General features: G+C 35.4%; 1 protein-coding gene across 4 annotated transcripts; it reads right to left on the bottom strand.

Annotated features, from left to right (window-relative positions):
* Nucleotides 1–203: 203 nt before the first annotated feature.
* Nucleotides 204–23,041, bottom strand: C4H8orf88 (chromosome 4 C8orf88 homolog). 4 transcript variants are annotated; one of them, XM_072603603.1, is made up of 6 exons: nucleotides 22,827–23,041; nucleotides 15,606–15,704; nucleotides 13,205–13,278; nucleotides 11,388–11,466; nucleotides 7,846–7,952; nucleotides 204–2,375 (listed from the first exon to the last, which is right to left on the bottom strand). In XM_072603603.1, the coding sequence occupies exons 2-6, from the start codon at nucleotides 15,676–15,678 to the stop codon at nucleotides 2,352–2,354; spliced, it is 357 nt and encodes a 118-aa protein (XP_072459704.1). In that variant the 5' UTR covers nucleotides 15,679–15,704; nucleotides 22,827–23,041; the 3' UTR covers nucleotides 204–2,351. The 4 variants fall into 4 exon arrangements, with proteins under 4 accessions (XP_072459704.1, XP_072459707.1, XP_072459706.1 ...); XM_072603606.1 differs by having other exon boundaries at nucleotides 11,388–11,463; nucleotides 22,827–23,036; XM_072603605.1 differs by lacking the exon at nucleotides 22,827–23,041 and adding an exon at nucleotides 22,687–22,763.
* Nucleotides 23,042–23,096: the final 55 nt, after the last annotated feature.

The raw sequence follows: 23,096 nt of genomic DNA, 5'->3' as shown, positions 1-23,096 counted from the left end.
TTCAAATACAATCACAACTCTGAACCACCCACAGAGCCTTGTGTGTCCCAATCAATCCTCCTCTAGTCTAAATGAAATTCATTTTTCAAAAGTTTCAGAATTTCTCCAAGGTATAAAGACAGTCTATTTTGATTGTTAGATGGATCAAGTCGGTTAAATACTTATCTTGGCCAATTCTATTGAAGGCAAACATTACAAAATAATAACTCTCTCAACTCTTTTAATTTATATACAGAGCACAGCGCAACATTACTGGAGATGTACAATGATTATATAAACATGCTATACATATGTACAAAGGCAAAGAGACAGAATATAAAAAGTCTTTGCAGCCTCATTCTGAATATGTACAGTAACAAAGGATTAATAGACTTTGAAAACCTATCAGAATTTTATCACCATAACAAAACTCAGCACACAATTTGTTTAATCTTCCCCTGAAAAGGTTGGTTTCAAATAGGTGGGATAAAATGCAGTCCCAAAACAGGTGCTCAGTAATAAATAAGGGCCAACCATTGCACTAGCTGGTCCTTTTCAGTATCAGATTTAGAATACACAACAAGTCTTTTAACATGGGATAGTCTTCAATGTCTGGCCCATGGTAGCATGACATTGTAAGGTTCTGCCCATTGCAATGGCTTATTCAACAGATATTAAGTATAAGGGCTTACCAAATTCCAGATATACATAAAATTAGGTCCTATATCTTTTTATTATTAGCAATAAAGGAACTCATGTAAGAAAAGGCCATTTAAGGTGTAAGAGAATTTAATCACATGACAATTCTGACTGCAATTCAACTATTATATGGGTAGAAGGAATTAGCAGAGTAAAAAGCTGTTGTTTTTAAAGGATGCTATACATAAGAGCTCATCATAAAAAGTTGGCTTTAGATGTTAAATGAATGCCTTCTCAGCACTTCAGAAGGAACTTTTTCCTGAGGAGAGTATGTGAGCAAGGGATTGAAGTTTGAAGACTTTGATCTAAAAACTAGGATCTCAGAAAAATGGCTCTAAGACCTGAAGAGAAGAGGGATATGCTTAATCAAATCTTTCTGACAGAATGAAATTCTACCAACTGAGATTCCTTTAATGGATGTACGAGAGATTGACACTTACCTTTACAACACCATATTTACCCTTTGCCAAATAATAGTTTGCTCCTGGTGCAGAAAGCCACTCTTCACTGTTCCTTTGGCCCATCCCAGGAAAAATGAATTTTTTCATTTTCAAAAAACTACCTATTTTCTTTCTTGGTAGGGAGGGAAATGATGAAAGGGGGGCAGGGAGAGACAAAAACCCATCCAGACGAACCTCCTCAAAATAACGGTTCCATAACTGGTAAGTGGCTTTTTGACACCGAGCTGGAAAAATGTTTTCCAGTAATATCTGGGGTAGCTTTCTCATTACAGAAAATTCATGGTAAAAAAAAATAATTTTAGGAATTTTACTTATTAAATGCTTCATCCAAATACTTTCTTGAACATTACAAGGAAATTAGAGAGTTGAATAGAGCATTGAAGCTTAAAGCATGTGCAACCTTACAAATCCCTAATATTTCCCTTTTTGGTTTTAAGAATAATAGTCCTGTTTATAAAAACTCTGAACTACTTTTCATATAGTCTAATCTATAATATAAGCAGTATTTTTTTCAGCTCCATAGTTCCATTTGGTATCACTAATACAGCTTCCAATTAGTCTGTCTCTGTTAATAATTTTAGGACTGCCAAGACAATGTTTATTGTCCAATAACATAAAGACCAATTGGTCAGAAATGGCTATAAGAAATTCTCCTCTCTGTCTTTGAGAACCACACCATTAAATTTACTCAATCAAATTAAGGCTTTGAGGAGATTACAAAAGATCCTTTCAAGTGTTGGTATAAAATTATTGGAAACAAGAATAAAAGCAACTTTAAAGGCAACAAAAGATTATGTACTATATACATAATATAGTAGCAAATATTTTATATTTGAGAATCGTTACAGCTTGCATTTCCATTCCATTATTACAAATGATGAAAAACAAAAAAAAAATTGCAAGTAACGTGCAAATTATAAATACCGGGTCTTCCCACAAAACTAAGTCAATTACTACTTTCCAGTGTTATTTCCCAAAATATGCAGTTGCTTGCCTGCTAAAGCTGAAGCTGATTAGAAAGAAAGTTCTTTATAGTTTAAAATATTTCTTACTCATTTTAGGGAAAACCAAATAGTCAACCATTGAAATGAAAAATAAATTGGATTGTCATAGTCCATCGCAGTTATTGTTACTAGATCCACTTCATTTTTAGGTGTCCAAAATATAAAATGAACGATTCTTTATCTTCAAAATCATCTGCTCTTATAAATGCTACTTAAAACTTTGGTTGTTTTCCTGAAATACAAAAGAAAGTTCTCAATAAATAAAATCTATATTCATTTTTTTATTGTATATCAAATCAATATTTTTAATTTAGTGCCTAGTATGTGTAAAGCACAGCAAACTGATTATAAACCATACTCTTATATAATGTTAAAATGTCCAGAAACAATTTGACTAGAAATGAAACCATTTTTGTTATATTCAATAGGGTAAAATGTTGCTCTGAATACAATTCAGGAATGTAGCTTTTCTATGTAGTTGACACATTAAAATAGAAAACATTTGCATATAAAGGATCAATGGCATTAGGTTGTAAAGGGCTTTGAAGGCCAAATGGACAAGTTTCTGTTTGATCCAGTAACCCATAGGAACCACTAGGGGAATAGCAATTATCAGACTTGCACTTTAGGAAAATCATTTTGCCACTGTCCGAAGGATGGATTGGAGACAGCGGAGGATTGAAGCAGATACTCCACTGAGAAGTTACTGCAATAGTCTAGGCAAGAAGTGATGAAGGCCTCAAGTAGAGTGAGAAAGATTTAATGAGAAGGATTCTCCTAAAAATGTTTGAGTTAATAAGACATGAGGTAAGATTAATCTAAAGAAGAGCTTTCTCCTGTTAGAAAAGTGATGCTATAATTTTATTTACACAGAACATTTAATAAGGCCTTAGAACCTGAATGTGATTTAAAGTCAGACCAAGTTGAGGGGGAGGGTAAGCAAGTCAGGAGATCAGCTTCAGTAGTGACATTATTTTAGTCATTTAGGTTTTACATAAATGAATGTTCACCTTCTCATAATAATACTGTGATTTATCAATCTATTAGAATGAATGCCTTTTTTACCAGTTGAAACGTGAGCTGTATTTTCTTTTTTGCCACCTTTATTTTGACAAGTGCTACCATTTGCAGTTTATAATTTTCTCCTTTTAGTCTGTCCATTTGCCAGTTTATTATAATGGTGCCATTAATTCTTTCATGATCAACTCATTAACTCCTGGGTGAGTATGAGGATGTTACATCACTGCTACTGCTCAGTTTTTGAAGACCTCATTCCTTCTTAGTCTGTATCTCACAGGGACTATATGTGTCCTTTTAATAACTTTCAGGCACAAGTCTGCTTTCTGACTCAAAGATTACAATAGTCTCAAATACCTTAAACAGATGAGAAGGAATGCTTGCTTGTACATCTGTCCCAGAATGCCAGTTGATTTTCAAACCCTTATTATGGTATCTTGGGCTACACTCCAAAAGGACAGTGTCCAAGACTTGGAGATGATAGTTCCACCATACTCTGCTAAGCTCAGACAACATGCAGAGTATTATGTTCAGTTTGGGATACCAAATTTTAAGAAGGCTTTTGATTGATTAGGTGGAGCTACAGAAGGGCAACAAGATTGTGAAAGGTCTTCAGATCTTGTAATATGAGAATTCACTGAAGGAATTAGGGATATTTAGCCTGAAGGAGACTTAGTAGTGGGGCAATAACTGCCTTCAAGTATTTAAAGAACTGTCACATGGAAAAGGGACAGAACCAGATGGCAAAGGTAGAAGTTGCAGAGGGATAGATTTAGGCTAAATAAATGTAAGAAAAACCTTCCTTATGCTTAAAGTTATCCCAAGTAGAAGACTACTATGGGAGGTAGAATTTCCCTTCAGAGTTTAGGAGGTGAATACTTCTGAAGATGACATGGAAGAATTCCTGTTAAAGTTGAACTAGATGTCTTCTGAGGTCCCTCCCAAGTCTAAGATTATATGAATCAATGAAAATGAAAAAGTTCCAAGTACACCTCAAACACGGAGAGGCTTCATGATGAAGAACAAAACAAGAGAGATCTTATCTTCTTCCTCTTCTGAAGTGCTCTCAACAGCAATCATCACATTGCCCAAACCCCTTCGTTTCGTCTCTGCCCATGAAAAAGGCAATCATGTTAAGTTCTATATGAGAGAAAGCTAAGCTCCTTTGAGGGAAAAGATAGAAGAGAGATAAAAAAGGATGAAAGATTAAAATAAAGAAATTTGGGCAGAGGAAGAAGGACAAAGAAAGGAACAAAGTGATAGAAACAAAATATGATCATTTAGGTGGAACCCAAATTTGGAAAGGTAAATTAATGTAATAGAAGACAAAGGAAAGACATGAAATGTTTTTGTAGATGAGAAAAAGATTAAGGTTTAAGGAAAGTACAAAAGGGAAATAGAAGGATATGGGAATGGAAAAAAATTTAATACACTGCTTTTATCTAATAAAAATATCCAAAAAAATTCACCAACTCAAGCTAAAAGAGAAAAAAAAAGCCCTTCTCTTGACCATCCATAAATATCTATATTCATTGTTTGCATATTCTCACATAAATCAAAATATTCCTTCGAAGATTTGAATGTCCCAACCAAAGGATTGAGCTGAAAGTGACCTTAAGAAAAATCAATCTAGTCAAACCTCCTCATTTTATAAATGAGGGAAGGTTTAATAAATGTAGTTAAATAGCACAACTGGGATTCAAATCTAGGTCTTCCTACGCTAGGTCCAGTGCTGGTAGTACTAAATCAAAAGAAGTTTCTTTAAATTGTTACTGTTCTATCTCCTAAGTAGGTTCTTCTGAAAACACCATCCAGGTCAAGTCTTTGGCCTTCGATATGCAGTTTTGGTCATTTAATCTTTAAGTGCTTATGTGCAGAATGAAACTAAGGTGGTATTTCCTGTGTAGCAAAGTCAATCAGTCAAGTATTTATTAGGTGGCTATTATATGCCAGGCATTGTCCTGAGTTCTGGGGATACCATTCCTACTCTAGAGAAGCTCACAATCTAATGTCTGTGCCTCAACACACAGACAGACACACACACACACGATTTTTGAAAAAGGAGAACATTCTCCTGAAAATGTTACTGCTTCACCTTCCAAGCATAGACTTTTAGAGTTAGAAGGAATCTCAAAAGTTATGGAGAATATTCTTTACAACATCCCACCCAGTACCTACCTAACAATCTGCTTCTTAAAGACTTCTGACAATGCCAGACTCCCTCTGAAAGCAAACTATTCTGCTTCTGAATAGCCCTATTCAGCTGGAATCTGTTTCTCTAACTAGTGGCTATTGATTCCAGATCTGCCTTCTTTTACCAAATAAAATAAGTGGTCATCCCTCCTTCTATGAAAGGTTCTATAATACAGTGAATGCCTCAAATATTCCCTACATCTTAGACTTGTGGTTCCAGGTAAAAAATTTGAATTAGATAGTTTTCCAATAAGGGCACAAAAATTCAAGTGTCGATGAGCTTGACACAATTAGTTGTGTTTATGATACAAAAGGATTTGGTCTAGGTTGTATTCCTGTATATTCCAAATATAGTGGAAAATGAGTATTTTGCTTATATTTATACCTAATGTTTAAGGGACATCTGAATAAAGTGACCTGTGAGGATTTCCTCCATATCAACTGTCCCTTTGTAAAAAATAGTGGATTGGCCACCCTCTAGCTTTGACTTAATTTAGAAACTTGTATTAATGACCTATTATCATCCTATGATTAAGGAAGAAGTCAAGAACATGTTATTTTTTTAAAAAAGGTGCATTGGGCAGAATGAGATTTGCCAATGGAAAAGAAAATGAAAGCCCTTTAGAATTTAACTACAAGAATTCCACATAAGCACAACAGATTAAAAGACTCAACACTGATATTATATATGCAATCAGCTCATACCACTTGCAAATGCCTTTTGATAAAAATGAAAGTTCAAAATAAGGTAGTAACTTGCCTTGTCCATGCAATTCCTTATATCTTACATTTTCATGCTACTGTTTAAATGCATCCTTCTCAACTTGTGTGTTCATTCTTTGCTGCGAAGAAGACCATGCCAACAGAGAAATGATGACATCACTTGCACTTGACTTTGTTTTGAGTGAGGAAGGGCTATGCAGGTCACCAGCCTCACTTCTCCTCCAGAGCCATCTGAATCCAGTGACCAGATATTCATCAGGATGACTGGAGATGACCCAAGATGAGGCAATTGGGGTTAAGTGACTTGCCCAAGGTCACACAGCTAGTGAGTGTCAAGTGTCTCAGGTGAGATATGAACTCAGGTCCTCCTGACTTCTGCACTGGTGCTCTATCCACTGCACCACCTAGCTGCCCCTATCCTTCTCAACTGGACCTTACTTGAACAATGAACTCACCAGGTTCTGTAGTAAAATTCAAGATAGTTCACATGCAAATATGTGTGCCCTTGTAGGTGAATGTGAATTACAGTCTCTACTCTCAAGCAATATATGAAAAGTACCCAAAGAGCAAAATGGTATAGGAGAAAAGCGAGAGATTACTGTTGGCTAGGTTGATACATGGAGACAGTAAAATCTGAATTGTGCCCTAAAGGATAAGTGACATTTCACTAAGTGGAAATTGAGGAGGTGAGCATATAAGGTGGAACAAATAGCACAATAAATTGGAATGAACCAAGAGGAGAGTCAAGGAGGAATGGTGAAGGCATTGAGCTTTCTTGCAAGGATCAGGACGAAAACATGGACATATTTAAACATGAGACTTAGGAAAGACATGCCACCTGCCTTTAAGTATTTGAAGAGCTGTCATGTAAAATATATTAGGTTTGGTTTACTCAGATTTCACTTAAATATCAAGGTGGAAAAAAAAAACTTTCTTATTGTAACAGTCCAAAATTAGAATGATCTGTCTTTGGAGGTGCTATGCTTTCCATTGCTGACAATCTTCAAGTAGAAGTATCAGTCATTTTATAAATGGGATTATTCTTCAGGTATGAGCCATACTACTAGATGATGTCTCAGTCTGAGATACTTTACAAGAAGGGAAGAAATGTTTGTTTCCTATAATATGTAAAATTATATCTATGCCTTACATGTCAAGTTAGAAACTATGAGAAGGAATAAGGAATGTTTAGTCTAGAGAAGGAAAAAAAGGCAAATGATAGTTATCTTTTATCTCATTTGAGCCTCAAACCACCCTGTAAGGTAGGAGTTATTATTATTTTATAAATACAAAACCTGAAGTTCACAGATGTTAACCACCCAAGGTCACCTAATTGGTGTACAAAGCAGGATTCAAACTCTATTTTCTGACTGCAAGTCAGGAATCCACTACAACAGGGGGGTTCTCTATTTATTTTGTGCCACTGGCTCCTTTGGCAGTTTAAACCTATTAGTCCCTTTTCAAAATAATGTTTTAAAATTCATTAAAAAAATAGATGAGAATAACAAAGGAAATCAATTATTTTAAAATATAGTTACCAAAATACTAAACAAATTTATGAACTCTGGGTCAAAATACCTGCTCTCTACCATACTTTAAAAAATATCAAGAGAAATACCAAGAGAAAGATGGACAAAGTATCAATTTATTTGTTAACCATGGGAATTTCGTGTTGGCCTGAGATATATCAAATGACAAAGAATGAAAAACTTAATAGACACTCCAATCAATACTTGTTGAATTGAATTGATAAAAAATAAACAACTTACTGGCTTCTGGAGTACAATAGGATGATCAGGCAGAAAGTCTGGTTTCTTTCTACAGATGGAAACACTTGAAAGCTTCAACAGGAAATCTCTGCTATATTTAATTCTTTCTGTATACATTAAACACCAATTAGAATTTGACTGAGTAAAACTTCCTGCTAAATAAATTCTGGCATATTTCTTTTGTGTTTTATAGATTGAAAAGACTATTTTTGGAGAAAAAACTTAAAGTTAAAATATTCCTTCAGCTAGTTCAACTCCCTTCATTATCCCTTCTTCCAGTGGATGAAGCCAGAAGCCAGATAGCCCAGGAAAGAATAGTAGTCTGTTGGAGGGAGGGTGAAAGCTTGAGGGAATACTTTTATTGGGACTCTTCTAACTAACTCTGTATGGTTCAGTAGATAGATGAGGCATTCCTTTGTGCTACAAGTTTTGTTAAATACAACTTTGATAAGAGTATTTCTATTTCAATTTCTAAAATACTAGAGGTTTTAGTTATATGAAATACACTTGAAAACATCAGCCCTTTAGTTAGTACCATGGGAGAGCAAATACCTAATTACTTTAAATACACATTTCCATTTACACTATCTTGAAAAAATTCAAAATTAACAAAAGGAGTCACACAAGTACCATAAGCTATAATATCTATTCCATAGCTAAGTAAATATAAGAATACCACCTCAAAATGATATAGCACTTAACAGTTTACTTCAATTGATCTCCATAAAAATCCCATTATTGTCACCAATTTACAGACAGGGAATAAGAAACAGGGAAAAGAACTTTTTTCTAAGATCATAGCTAGTGAATAACTAAGTCAAGTAAAGAACCTAATTCAACCTTCAAACAAGGACATAGCTTGTCAAAAATCAACCACTTTGCATTACCTGTCCTAAATCCCAACATTCTATATCATTCTTTTTAATTTGATATTTATCCTGGCCTCATCTTACATAGCTTATTACTGGTTATTTACTTTAACTAATAATATTTATTGTTATTTTCTTATTCAAATACACAAAATTAAAATTAATCATATTAAGCAGTATTATTTCTTTTAATTTTACTTTGTTGACCCCAGTTCTACTCAATGAAGGCAACTCCACTGATATAAAAAAATTACAGTATCATCAGTAGAATATAACTATTTTCAAGACAATATATATTAATGTCTTTTTATTTGAAGGTTGTTGTGCCTTTATTTTATTTTTTTTCTTTCCTATCATCCTTGGAAATATCTATCTTGAGATTCAAGGAGAATCTACATAGTGAGGAAAAAAAGAATTTTAAAAATCAGATTCAATAAAACTTCATTAAGTTATGTTCATTTTTTTTCAGAAGTGAAGTGTTTTATATGTTCATTCCTACACATACTAATGTAGTATCATGCACGTAGATGATAGTCAAAACTATCTGGTGAATAATGAATAAATGTTTCATCTTTAATTACTACATAATACTAAATAGTAATTAGAAGCAACATCATTTGCACATAACATGCTAAGAGTAGCTTGTTATCTTAAGTAGCTTAAACATGCCATATGAAGTCTTATTTATAACTTTATAATTATTCTTTTTTTTAGCAAACCTTTCCTTTACAAATATTATTATGAGATAAATAACCTACCCATGGTCAAATCTTTACAAATTCTGAATTAATGAAGTTTTACTATGTTTAAAAGATGTGCAAAACACAGAAAAAACACCAAAAATAGAAACAAGGTTTATCTTCACAACCAGCATTTCCATGTACTTAATTAGTCGATCATTACAATCTTATCAAGCAGTATCTCACTCTCCAGACACAATAATCATAATACTCCTCCCCAGTAGTCTCAAGAAAATGTTAGAAATAACTGGAAATTTGAGGCTCAAATTTCCAAAATAACTGTCTCTTCATGAAATATAAAGAGGAAAGCAGAAAACCTATCTTCAACAATAAGAAAATCTAAAGTTGGAGGCAAATTACCTACAGTACAAAAGGATTTTTGGCCAAATTTTAAATTTCATTAGCCAACAACTGTATGTTGACCTAGGTATAACTTTTCATAATTTTTTTAATGTTCTACAATCACTACCATAAAACTTAGATTTTTACCTACCTTTTACCACCCCCCTTTCTCCCCAAGATGGCATACAATTCTATATAAGATCTACATATACTTTCCTATTGAATACGTTTTCACTATAGTCATGCTATGTAGAAGAACTAAAATAAATGGAAGAAATCATATAACAAATCAAAACATAATACACATACACGCAAACATGATCTGCTACATTCTGTGAATGAATTCCATAGTTCTTTCTCTGAGTGTGGAAGGCATTTTGCCTTAGAAAACCATTGGAAAATTTTTTTTTTAAGTTCTTGCATCATTACAAAGTTCCAAGTCTACCAGAAAAAACTCTCGCACACTATGGTCGTTGCTGTGCACAAAGCTCCTTTCGCTCAGCATCACATCATATAAGTCCTTCCAGGCCTCCCTGAAGTCTTCTTGTTCATCATTTCTTATGGCACAATAGTACTCCATTACATTCATATACCATAATTTATTCAGCCATTCCCCAATTGATGGACATCCCCTTGATTTCCAGTTTTTGGCAACTACAAAGAGTGCTGCTATAAATATTTTTGTACATGTGGGACCCTTTCCCATTTTTATGATCTCTTGGGGATACAGTCCCAGTAGCGATATTGCTGGGTCAAAGGGTATGCATATTTTTGTAGCCCTTTGAGCATAGTTCCAAATTGCTCTCCAGAATGGCTGGATCAGCTCATAGCTCCACCAACAATGAATTAGTGTTCCAACTCTCCCACATCCTCTCCAACATTTATCATTTTCCTGTTCTGTCATGTTTGCCAATCTTATAGGTATGATGTGGTACCTCAGAGATGTTTTGATTTGCATCTCTCTAATCAAAAGTGATTTAGAGCATTTTTTCATATGATTATAGATATCTTTAATTTCTTCCTCTGAAAATTGCCTGTTCATATCCTTTGACCATTTATCAATTGGGGAATGACTTGTATAGTTGCACATTTGAGTCACTTCTCTATATATTCTAGAAATGAGGCCTTTATCCCCGAGATTAGCTGTAAAAATTCTTTCCCAAATCACTACATCCCTCCGAATTTTGGTTGCATTGGGTTTGGTTGTGCAAAAACTTTTCAGTTTAATGTAATCAAAATTATCCATCTTGCATTTCATAATGCTTTCTATCTCTTCTTTAGTCAAAAATTCTTCCCGTCTCCATAAATCTGATAAATACACTATTCCTTGCTCCTCCAGTTTGTCAATGGTATCAACCTTTATACCTAGATCGTGTACCCATTTGGACTTTATTCTTGTGTACAGTGTCAGGCATGGGTCTAGACTTAGTTTCCGCCACACTGTTATCCAATTTTCCCAGCAATTTTTGTCGAACAGTGTATTCTTATCCCAGAAGCTGGGGTCCTTGGGTTTATCAAACAGGAGGTTGCTATAGGTATATCTTAACATCAAAAATACTACTTTTGGTTGGGGATCTGGGGACAGGTTTACCTTTTTTGACTGGAGACTGATGCTGCTGTGGTTGGCTAAGACTCTGAGTGAAGGTTTGCATTCCATTAGTCTTACACTGCTGAACAGGAATAAAATGTACTTTTTAAATCCCCAATTTTAAATATTTCACATATCTCCACTTTATTAACAATTATTTATTCTAATAACTGAAAATGTCAAAGCATACATTTTGGTTTAAATAATAACTAAACCATGTACAGTACTTCGTTTGATCTCATTATCTAAAGGATCAATTATCACCTCTGTGTTGATGATTCTCAGATCTACTTATCCAACCTATCTCCAAATGCCTCAAACTGGATATACCACAGACTTCTTAAACTCAACACAAATCCAAAATTGGATTTATTATGTTTTCCCCCAAACCCTCTCCACTTCTGAACTTCTACAGTACTTTCAAGGGCACCACTATCCTCCTAGTCCCCCAGGGCTTACAATTTACAAGTCATCCTTGACTTCTCACACAGTCTCACCATCCATATCCAATCTCTTGTAGATTGTATCCTTGATAGCACCTCTTGTAAATACCCCTTCACTCTTCTAACACTGCTGACACCTTAGTGCATGACTTCATCACCCATTCCTGGGCAATTACAATAGCCTGAAAATTGGTCTCTCTGCCTGAAGTCTCTCCCCAATCTAGTCCACTCAGTTATCAAAATAAATTTCCTAAAGCTCAAATTTGACCATATCAATTCCCTACTCATTATTACCTCTAATATCAAATATAAAATAAACACTCTCTTTTTGGCATCTAAAAGGTCTTCACAGTCTGGTCCCTCTCCTACCTTAACCGTCTTCTTATAACACATAAATTGCATTACAGTGACACTGGCCTTCTTGATGTTCTTCAAACAAGACATTCCATCTCCACATTTCAGGCATTTTTCACTAGTTTTTCTCAGCGTGGAAAAATCTCCCTTCTCATCTCTACCTCTTGGACTCTTTAGCTTTGAAGCTTCAAGTAAAGTTAAAATCTCATCTTCTGCAAGAAGCCTTTCATGATTTCTCATTAATGTTAGTGCCTTCCCTTTATTTATTATATCCAATTTAATCTATGTACAACTTTTTTGTACATAGTTGTTTTCATGTTGCCTCCCACATCTGACTGTGAGTTCCTGGAGAGAAGGAGCTTTTGTTTTTATTTGTATTTTCTTATTTGTATTTCCAGTACTTAGCATACTGCCTGACATGAAGTAGATACTAAATAAACAACAGACTCAGGAACCATTCCTTGTAACAAAAAATAAGTTTTTTTAAAAAACAGTTCAGCAGAATAAATGAGTACATCAACGAAATCTGACATTATTTGCAAAGTTCTACATCCAAAGTCTCCTACATCTGCAAATTAGGGAGAGAGAGAGAATTCCTGATCTCTTCTACAGAGACAAACTTGGTTCAAATAATTGTTTCTTTAGGAAACTTTTGCAAACATACAATGTGATTCTTCCCTCCTATTAATTTCTAAGGCACTTTGTGGGTAACTCAATCATAGAACTTCTGTTTTATACTTTTCTATTATCATCTCTGTGCTTATTTTACTCTTTCTGGGGGAAATTAAGAGGTACTTGTCAGAGAAGCATGGACAGACCAGTATAAATTAATCACCATTAATACATCAGTATTTTCACCTTCAATCATGGGAGAATACCAAGCAGTGAGTAGTAGTGAAATGACTGCGTTGACTATTATTTTACTATAAGAAAACTATTAATCTGGACTACTTAGCCTATGAATGTCTTTACATTCTTTTGATAATTTCAAAGATTTATTTTCTAAATATTTGAAAAACTTACCCTGCCAACTCCACTTTGTAAACACTGAGTGCTGCATGGACTTTCATTTTGAAAATTAAAGGGGAATGCTGCTCCTGTTGGGACAAGGTATTATCTTTATTAAGAGGCAAAAAAGAAAGATAACTAAGCAAAAGCTATAGCCTTAATGAGAAAACTGTTGTTTTTAACACTTGAGTGCCTAAAATATTCTAGGCAGTAAAACAAAACTTGGATTCCTTGGATTTTATTATATAAATAAAAGTGACTAGCTGAGTCCATCTTCCCTGAGAAGAAGAAAGCAAGAAAAAAAAGGTTTGAAAATAAGGAATTTATGTTAGTTACAAGAAAATATTTTCTATCAGAGAATGTATTTATATACGTAGGTTCTGGTAATCAAGACTGGCTAGGGAATCTCCTTAGAGATTTTTTAAAAAATAGGATAGATCTTAATATACGCAAAATATAAAGTAAAAGTACGATCCAAACATAAGCAAATGAACTGAAGGCATAGGAAGGAGAAGTCTATGAATCTTATAATTCTTTTATATTAAAACACTGACATATTAGGAGCCCTATTACGTTAGGTGCTTGCATTTCAGTTACCACGTTAGTGATTTTTCTCACACATAATGAAATTATACAATATAACATCATTTTTTTATTCTTATTTTCCATTTTCATTTGTTTTTATTATTTTGTAGGTTTAATATGAACAGGTGAACAAAACAGTAATAGTTGTCTGGAACAGACAGAAATCTTTATCTAGGATACTTACTCTTTTCAATGAATTTTCCCTTTAAGAATCATATAATTAATCCCTGAAGACATACGAATTTGATGTAGAATGAAAATAAATGATTGCATTCTTCAAATTTAGAGTGACTCCAAAATCAAGTAGAAAACAAAATGCAAATAAGTTTGCAAAAAGATCTTCCACACGAGCAGATTATCTGAGCCTTAATATTGAGTTACTCAAAATAATTATTAACAATGCAATTATTTTCATCCAGCCAGTCCAGCACCAAGCCTGGTAGAAAATGTAGCAAAATAGAAGATTAAAAAAGTTTTCTTTAACTTGCAGTATAGTAATAGGAAGGGTAAAATGGAATAAAAAGGCAGTATGATATAGTGCATAAAACACTAGATTTGCAATCTCATAATTAGACCCAGGTTCAAATTTGGACTTGATACTCACAAGTTATGTAACTGTAGGAAAGTCACCCTCTTTGAACCTCAACTTCCTGATCTATCTAATAAGGGGCTGGACTTGATACCCTCTAAGGTCCCTTACAGTTCTAACTCTATGATCCTATCTATGATCTCTCAAAACCAATGTTGATCCTAAAAATGGGAGAGTATGTTAAGAGTATGATTTGAGGGTTGAAATTCCTCAAAATCAAGGTTTCTTAACTTGAGATCCTTAAACTTGTGTTTCAAAAAAAAATTTAACAACTATATTTCAATATAATTTGTTTCCCTTCTAATCCTACCTATTTTATGTGTTCAAAAGGGGTCCACAGCTTTCACCAGACTGCCAAAGAAGTCTGACACACAAAAAGGTTAAGCACCCCTGCTCTATGTGAATTATCAAAGTAAAGGTATCAAGGTAAATCCCACATTCACAAATTATTGAAATACAAAATTTCATAAATGAGGCTGTCATATACGAAATATTAAATATCTGTATACAACAGTAGGTAGTGCAACAGTTTACCTATATGTGAAGTACAGATAAGCTTATGCTTTAGATTGGCTCACAAAAAGGTCCTTATTAACATGTCAAAAAAATAAATTATAATTTTCCTAAGGAGTAAACCAAAAAAGTTAACTTTGTGAACTAATGGCTCTGAGAGTAAAAGATTAAAAGGGACATTTCTGCATAACTCATCTTAAAACTTACCTACTTTCCTATGTTTAGGTTTCCAGAAGTCAGATTACCTGTTCCAGCTCAGAGCACAGCCCTAAACTTTATCAAAATAAAGTTATGACATCACAATCACCACAGAATCTATAAGTGCTATTTTATAACAACAATTTTTAAGCTGCACTTATATGCCTAATTTTTTTCCAAGGATTTTTCATTCTTCAGTAAGACTCTGCAGTGATCATTGTCAACTGGCACAATTTGTGCTGGGGTATTGATCTGAGCAGGAGCCAGTGATCTGCCAAAATTGACACCTGAAACAAAAATACACAAGGTTTATTTTAGTCGAGTGCTAATTTACCTTTCACCTTTGCTGGTCTTTCAGATTATGGGTTGATAGACAAGTAGTGGTTGTTTTTCTTAATATTTCAGGTTATTTATTAGAGAATCTTTTAGTTTTTATTTAACTTTCACACAGTACTTTTGAAGCAGTGAGCCTTTTAAATATTAGTTAAAAACAGACAAAGTATTTAGAGATAGTACCACTAGGTTACTCACCATGGGGAGAAGACAGATGTCTAACTGGTCTTGCTGGCTGAAGCGGTTTACCAATCAATTTTTTGGTTTCCATTATCACAAAGACATTGAGGTTCCATACTTTAAAAGAAAAATTATAGTTATATCAGGTGTTTTAACTAAGAAAATTAAATTCTTACATTATTTGTCTGAGTTCATAGAATTTTATAAATTCAACTAATCATAAAACTTCTATAAGAATAAAGATGTACCAATTTCAAGACTGAAATGAATTCAACAATACTGGCTGAGTACCTACTGTGCAGAGCTTTGTTCTAACTACTGGAGAGATGCCAAGTTTAGATAGGTTATGATCATTGATCTAGTAGAGTTAGTACAAGGATAAGACACCAATACAAGTATAATTTATAACATGATTAAATACAACAGAATTGAAAATCAAAATGCTATCTAAAACTCGAGAGAAGGTGGTTGCCAACATAAGGGAACAGTAAAGATTTCTAAGAAAAGAGAGTTTTTAAATTCAGTTTTAAAGGTGGGGAGGAATTCAACAATAAAAGGGGACATTGAGGCATAGAGAATAACAGTAAAATGGTCAGAGTGTGTTCAAGAACAGAAAGTACTTCAGTTTAATTTGAATATACTGTGAATGGAGGAGAATATGAAACAAGCCTGGAAAGGCAGGGTTGCACCAGACTGTGGAAGGTCTTGAATATTAGGAAACAGTGACCTGTGCGGTCTCTCAAATTCAACAAATATACATTCTCTTTCCCAGAAAGCCCACCCGGTGCCAAATTTTCTATGTCCAATAAGGCTTGAGGTCATAAGTTTCTGATTGGCGAGAATTTACCCTATCTTGATTCAGACCTACTATGCTACTTTCCTTGACCACCTATGCTATGCCACCATAGGACTATCCTACACTTCTTTCCACCTCTAGTGCTGAGAAGAGTAACAAAATCAAGACTAGCAGCCAAAAAAGATTTGTCAAACAATTGCTCTATGACTCCTCCCCTGGCCACAACTCCCTTATATGTGTTGTCTTACCCTTTTAGAATTTAAGATACTTGAGGACAGGGACTGTCTTGTTTGTATTTCTGTCCCCACTACTTAGCATAGTACCTGGCACATATTATGCATTCAATATTACTTCATTCATTAATGCAAGGCCACTAACTACACTTCCAATCATTCAGATTCAAAACTATAGAGTCATCTTGACTCTTCCCTCTACTTGAAACATCAAGCCCTATTGAATCTATACATGTTCAACACCACCCACTTCTCTCCATTTGTACTACAATGACTTTAGTATAGATCCTCATGACTATTTCAGTATCCTCTTGACAGGCCTTTCTGCCTCCAATCTTTCCCCTCAACAATTCATCCTCCACACAAGTGCCAAGTTGAATTCCTAAGGGGCAAGTCTGACCCTGCCAATATCCTATACTCACTTAATTTTTCCCCCATTTACTATAAGATAAAATTAAAATCCTCTGTTTTAGCATCTAGAGTTAGCTTCTGGCTCCAATTTATACTACCAAGCTGATTACACATTACTACTTCCATCACATAGTCTATACTCCCACCAAAGTGACCTACTTGCTATTATACAAGACATTCCATTTCCTCTGCATTGGTATAAGTTGTACTTCATACCTAGAAACTCTCTCAACACTGCTGTATCCTGGAACTCCTAACTCTCTTCAAGACTCAGCTCAAGTGCTATCTTCTTCAAAAGACTTGCTTGATTCTACCAGTTGTTAGTTACTCTGACTTCTCCTCCAAGAACTAACTTTGTATTGTTTTGTGTGTGAGCACATGCACAATTGTGTTTACATCCTGTATTTACTTGTATGTTGTATCATCTCCAATAGAAGGTAAAGCTCCTTGAGGGCAGAGTCTGTCTCATTTTCATTATTTGCATCTACAACATTTAGTAAAGTACCTGGCACATAACAGGAAAGTACAGATGATTAAGTGAATGGCAATGTATGGACAGGAACAATGAATGACAGGAGAGGGAATAAGCAAATTTAGGAGAAAAAAAGGATAAAAACCATTCTGGATATCATGATGTTTAAATGCTGGTAGAACATCCAGGAGGAACTGTCAAATGATCAATTGAAACTCAAAAAAGAAATCAAGACAAAAAATACATATTTGTAAATCATCTCCATATAGATGGGAGTGAATAAGATTAATAAAGAAGAAATAATGAAACAAGGCCAAGGACATAACCTCGGAAAACACTCCCTTTCTTAAAGAATATTTAGAAAAAGAACAGTCAGCTAAGGAGACAAAGACAAAATGATTTAAAGAGACAGCAGAATTAAAAGAGTGTGGTACAAGAATAGGAGAAAATATTCAGTAAGATAGGATGACCTAGTACAAAATCCTGCAGGGAGGTCAAAAAGAATGAAGAAGTGGGGGAGTTATTGAATTTGATGAGAGCACTGGAAGCCTTTGGGAAAACCACCTCTTTAAGGCAGTAAAGGTAAAAGCCAAACTGAAAAACTTTATATAAATGATTGCTTGAAAGGAATACTTGGAAAAGAGAAATCTTAGTTTTCAGTTCCTTTTCTGAGCAAGAGAATATAACAGTCAACCTTTTCAATGAATCAACAAGTATTTATTAAGCATCTGCTATGTGCCAGACATTGACTGTGCTAGGCACCACAGTTATAAAAACAAAAATTAAACAGTACTTAATCTCAAGAAGTTTATGTATTTTTCAAATGTATGTTTTTCAAATATATATTACCTTACACAAAATTTGCTGAACTATGCCTATCATCAACACAAAGCCTAAATAAAGTTCCCACTCTGATGCCTCATTGTAGCATGGAGATAACCTTTAAGGCTATGCCACTGGAGTGGAGGCACTGACTACAGTCTCCTAACCTAGGTAAGATCTAACTATAGCTTAAACAACTCAAATTCTTTGTCTTCTGAGGCTCACCTTAGCTAAACACAGCAAACTCATTGGCAAAATATTGGTAACCAATGAGATTTTTTTTGGTCACAAGCAATTTAGGACTTAAGACATGGTGAGGTTGTGATCCACATTGTTGGAATAAGTGCCCACAAGAACTAAATCATGGACCTCTTAAGTATCAACACAAAGAAACTGATTAAACAACCACCTCTAAATCCCTCTTTCTCTTCATCCAGAAAGCCCCAAGAACTTGGCAACATACACAAATCAGGTGTCAGTGTACCTGATGTTACACACCAATAAAAAAGGCTTCCTTCTCTTTTTTTTGAGAGGTAGAAGGAGAGATGGGGCAGCAATAAATAAGTATAAAGCAGGAAAAAATGGAAACTCCTTTATTTGAGGAAAAATGGAAGAAAAGATAAAGAGGTAAATATGAATAATATCTGACCTATGTATGTACTTCACAAAGTAATGCCATAGAAAATGTTGGGGACTTCTTTTGCAGGTTTTGTGTTTTTTGGTTTTGTTCTTATTTTTATGTTCAGACCTATAACTTCACTGCTGTAGTGACCTCTAGGGGAAGAAACCCTCTCCCAGTGTAGCTCCACAAACTTTCTGAAACTTAATGAGTCTTAAGAGATCTTTTCTGGGACCCTGAACTACTTATCCAGGGTCAAAAAGCCAAAATATATCAGAGGTTTAACTTGAACCCAGATCTTCCAGTCTTCAAGGCAGGTTCTCTGTCTTCTGCACCATAGAGTTAAAAAGTACAAGATTTGGAGTTAGGAGAGACCCAACCATCCCCTACCCCCAGCTCCCACACTTACACTCTCTCAATCTCAGTCACAAAAAAAGGGGCATTTCCTCCATTACATACCACATGGTATTTAGTGAAGAAAGTACTTTGAGAAGCTTAAAGCACTATATAAATGTAAGTTGTTATGAAAAGAATTTTAGAAGAAAGATACTGTCTACAATCTCAATGATTAAAACCACAATCTCTAAAGAATTCCCTTTTTTTAGGGCTGTATAAATTTTACAAGTTAAAAAATAAGGTAAAAACTGACAGTTTCTCTTACTAGTTTGTGGTAAAACAAGCATTATTCCAAAACAGCAATATCTGCTTATTCAATTCAGGGTTTAATAGTGTCAGGAAGAAAATGTTAAGAATGGTTTATAAGTCAATTGCTAAAGAATACAAATACTTGTATTGATATTTTTGATAATACAATTTTGACAAACAGAACTAATTTAAAATTTAAACAAGTCTAAACATAAGGATTAAAATGAGGTCCAAGAATCACTAATACCTAGTGCTTTACTCTCTTTTTATGCTTTCTTCAACATTTTGACAGAGCTGTTAAAGTACACTATTATCTAGCAATTTTTTGCTGCCTACATTGTCTATACAGCATTAGTGGAAATATATTAACAGTATATGTATAAGACATAACTACATCATAAAACGAAGTCTCCTACTAACAATAAAACAAAAGATTTCACACAAAACAGAACATGCCATGACATCTATTACCTAAAACCTACAGACTACAAAATCTATAATTCACAACTAAAAAATTTTTAAAGATTTATTACCAAGTTAATGAAGTCTACAAAAACAACATCAAATGCTACATAAATTCCAGTTCCTCATTCACTCAATGGACAAATCCTGAATGCAGAATTGAAGTTTTCCTCGAAACAGTTGGTATTACCTAGAGCAGGCATTTGTGATGTCAACAGTTGCAAGGGAAACAGAATCCTCCATACAACATTTGGCAGCAAATGGTAAGACTACCAAAATGTTAATGTTTTAAAGTTTTAGCATTTATAATATTCCTGCTAGAAATTTAGAACTTTCAACATCATTCATGTTGATCCAGCTAGTCATGAATTCAGTAGACGCCTGTAAGTAGCTGTTGCTACAAATGTATTAAAAATTGTGTTTAAAATATCATGTTGTAGAAGGAAAACTGGTCTGAGAGCAAGAAGTACTATTTTCCAGTTCCAGCTCTACTACTAACTAGCTGACTATAAGACCATGCACAAGGTGACAAGTTCTGTGGCCTGAAGACCTCAGTTTCCTCATCTATAAAATGAGTTTGCCTAGATTATTTCTAAGGTCTTACCACTAAAATTTTATGTGTCTGAATAATAAACCTGGAAATCCCTACAGCTTTTTCCAACCTGGAGCAAGTCAAGAACAGTCATGCAGCATTAACTAGAAGCCAAAAACACTAGCCATTACAGTGTTGCAGTAAAGAAATACTGACATCTAGCACTTTCTTTTATTTCTGAAGAGAAAGAGATAAAGGATTAAAATGATAAATTAAAATCATAAGTCAAGTGCTACCTGACACTTGGTACCTACCTTTTCAATGATTAATGTGAAGATAGGTCACATTTGTGGATGAAAAATCAGAGGATCAATTAGAGTGTACCTCGATGGTACTACCATCACCAAGCCATTCCCCTCAGAAATTAACTTTTTAAATTATATTAAATATGCTACTGGACCACTTTCCTTTTTTGTTCCCTTTGAAAGAACTGTGAAATTCCAGTCAAAAGCAGAGTTATTTGCATACAGGTTTAATATGCAAAATCAGCTACCTAGAAACACCCTCTTAAATTGAATTTACATATCAAATGTGTTATTAGTCCTTCCTACTATCAGGAAGGAGGAGAAATATTTAAGAAATAAGAGAGAAATAGGATAAAGAGAAGTTTGAATGATGAAGACATCACCCATTAATTTTTCTATTTGACAAGGAAAAATATTTAATTCTACTCAAACTCTAAAATCTTGGTACAACACATTCGGAAAATTGAGTTCTTGAAAATTAATGCTGCATCTCATGAGTTAATATGAAATGTGGAGAGAAAGCACTTTACTTTTGTATGCCTCAGTCTAGCACAATGCCTGGCAGTTACAAACCTTAAAAGGAACTTAATAAAAAAAAAAAATGTGAGTTCACTTGCTATCAGATAAGAGGACAGCAAAGAGGGAATGAATACATGGAAATAAGAATCATCTATATGGTCCCAGCAGATGACTCCCAAAGTACTATACTTTTCTTCCTTTACGCTGAAAGTAATGTCTATACAAATTCAAAGTTTCCCACTCTAGGGGGAAAAAAAGTGATACAAACAAAAAACCAAAACACTTAAGGGAGTGGGAAGAATGGGTACACAATTTTGTCAAAATATCACTTAATTTACTACTTATTAATTAAACACACCAGGGTCTGGAGTCAGGAAGATCCAAGTTCAAACCTGGCCTCAGAAACCTACTAGCTGTGTGGCCCTGGGTAAGTCACTTAACCCTTTTTGCCTCAGTTTCCTTATCTGCAGAATGAGCTGGAGAAGGAAATGGCAGACGACTCCAGTACCTCTCCCAAGAAAACCTCAAATGGGGTCACTTGGAGTCAGAAAATGACTACAAGGTAACAAAAACATTAAAAATAAGTGTTTCCTAAGCGCCCACTATGTACTGGAGATACAAAGAGAAAAGTGAAACAGTCTATCCTCAGGAAGGTTACTTTCTAAAAGCGAAGATAACAGAAGTATTAGCATTTATAAGTACAGGCAACACAGATATACCGAGGAGAGAGCACTTGTACTTTGGGGGGGCGGGGTGTTCCAGGATGTCCCTAACGAGTCATTTTGAGCAATGTCTTGGAAGCCACGTACTTGAAGTACTTTTCTCTATTAATGTCAATGAACCCTACGTTACAAGCTGGCTTAGGTGATTATGATAGAGAACAATTCCCCTTGCAGCTTTTCCCAGTTTCTCTCACAGGGGATTCTTCACCTGGGGTCCGTCAAACTACACATACACATATATAGACATGCAGATGTATGTGTGTGTGTGTGTGTATGTATATATACGTATATATATGTGTGTATGTACACATATATTCTGATAACGGCATTTCACTAGAGTTGCTTCTCCCGGCCATCCTACTCCGTACTTTTAAGCGTCTGAAAGCACTCAGAGAAGGGTCTCACGAACTTCAGACTGCCAAAGCGTCCGTCCCCAGGACAGACACAGGAGGGTACAGGAGAAAAACAGCACTACACACGAAAACCCAAACACCTAATAAGAAAAAAACCTAACCAGGTCAGTCTTGCCATAAGAACACTTAACTGATGAACAAGTATTACCGAGTGCCCAAGCCCCTGCTCCTCAGCGCCAGGGTCCGGGGTACAGGCCCGAAGACCCTAACCGCCCTCTCCCATCCCCCACGGTGCCCCGCCCCCGGCCCCCGGCCCGGCTCCCCCTCCTCCAAAGGCCGGCCACCTACCGCCTCACGGTCCGAGACAGCTCGGGGCGGGGTGTCGGGCGCGGCACCGCGGCTTCCCAGCCCTTGGACACGGGCCCCCGGCGCGGCCACCCCGTGGGTCCTCCTGCCTCCCGTTGAGGGCACGACTGCCTCCTCCTCCTCCGGGAGCGGCCGCGGGGTCGGGAGCGGGATCCGGACTGGGGCGGAGGGGCGGGGGAGGGGCGGGGGGACGGGCGAGGCTGGGGTGGGGCCGGGGAGGGGCGGGGAAAGGGGCGGAGCCTGCGAGGAGGC

The sequence above is a fragment of the Notamacropus eugenii genome, chromosome 4 (genome assembly GCF_028372415.1).
Source record: "Notamacropus eugenii isolate mMacEug1 chromosome 4, mMacEug1.pri_v2, whole genome shotgun sequence".
Lineage (NCBI taxonomy): Eukaryota > Metazoa > Chordata > Mammalia > Diprotodontia > Macropodidae > Notamacropus > Notamacropus eugenii.
The sequence above is the reverse complement of the archived record's forward strand: the minus strand, read 5'-3'. Positions and strand labels throughout refer to the sequence as shown.

Bases quoted from the DNA above. Each gene is read 5' to 3' on its own strand.
- C4H8orf88 (XM_072603603.1), bottom strand. From the start codon at position 15,678: ATGGAAACCAAAAAATTGATTGGTAAACCGCTTCAGCCAGCAAGACCA. The intron at 11,467-13,204 runs GTAAGTTTTTCA...ATTCCTGTTCAG, and splicing joins TACAAAGTGGAGTTGGCAGG to CAGTGTAAGACTAATGGAAT. The intron at 7,953-11,387 runs GTAAACCTGTCC...TAATGTATACAG, and splicing joins TCAGTCTCCAGTCAAAAAAG to AAAGAATTAAATATAGCAGA.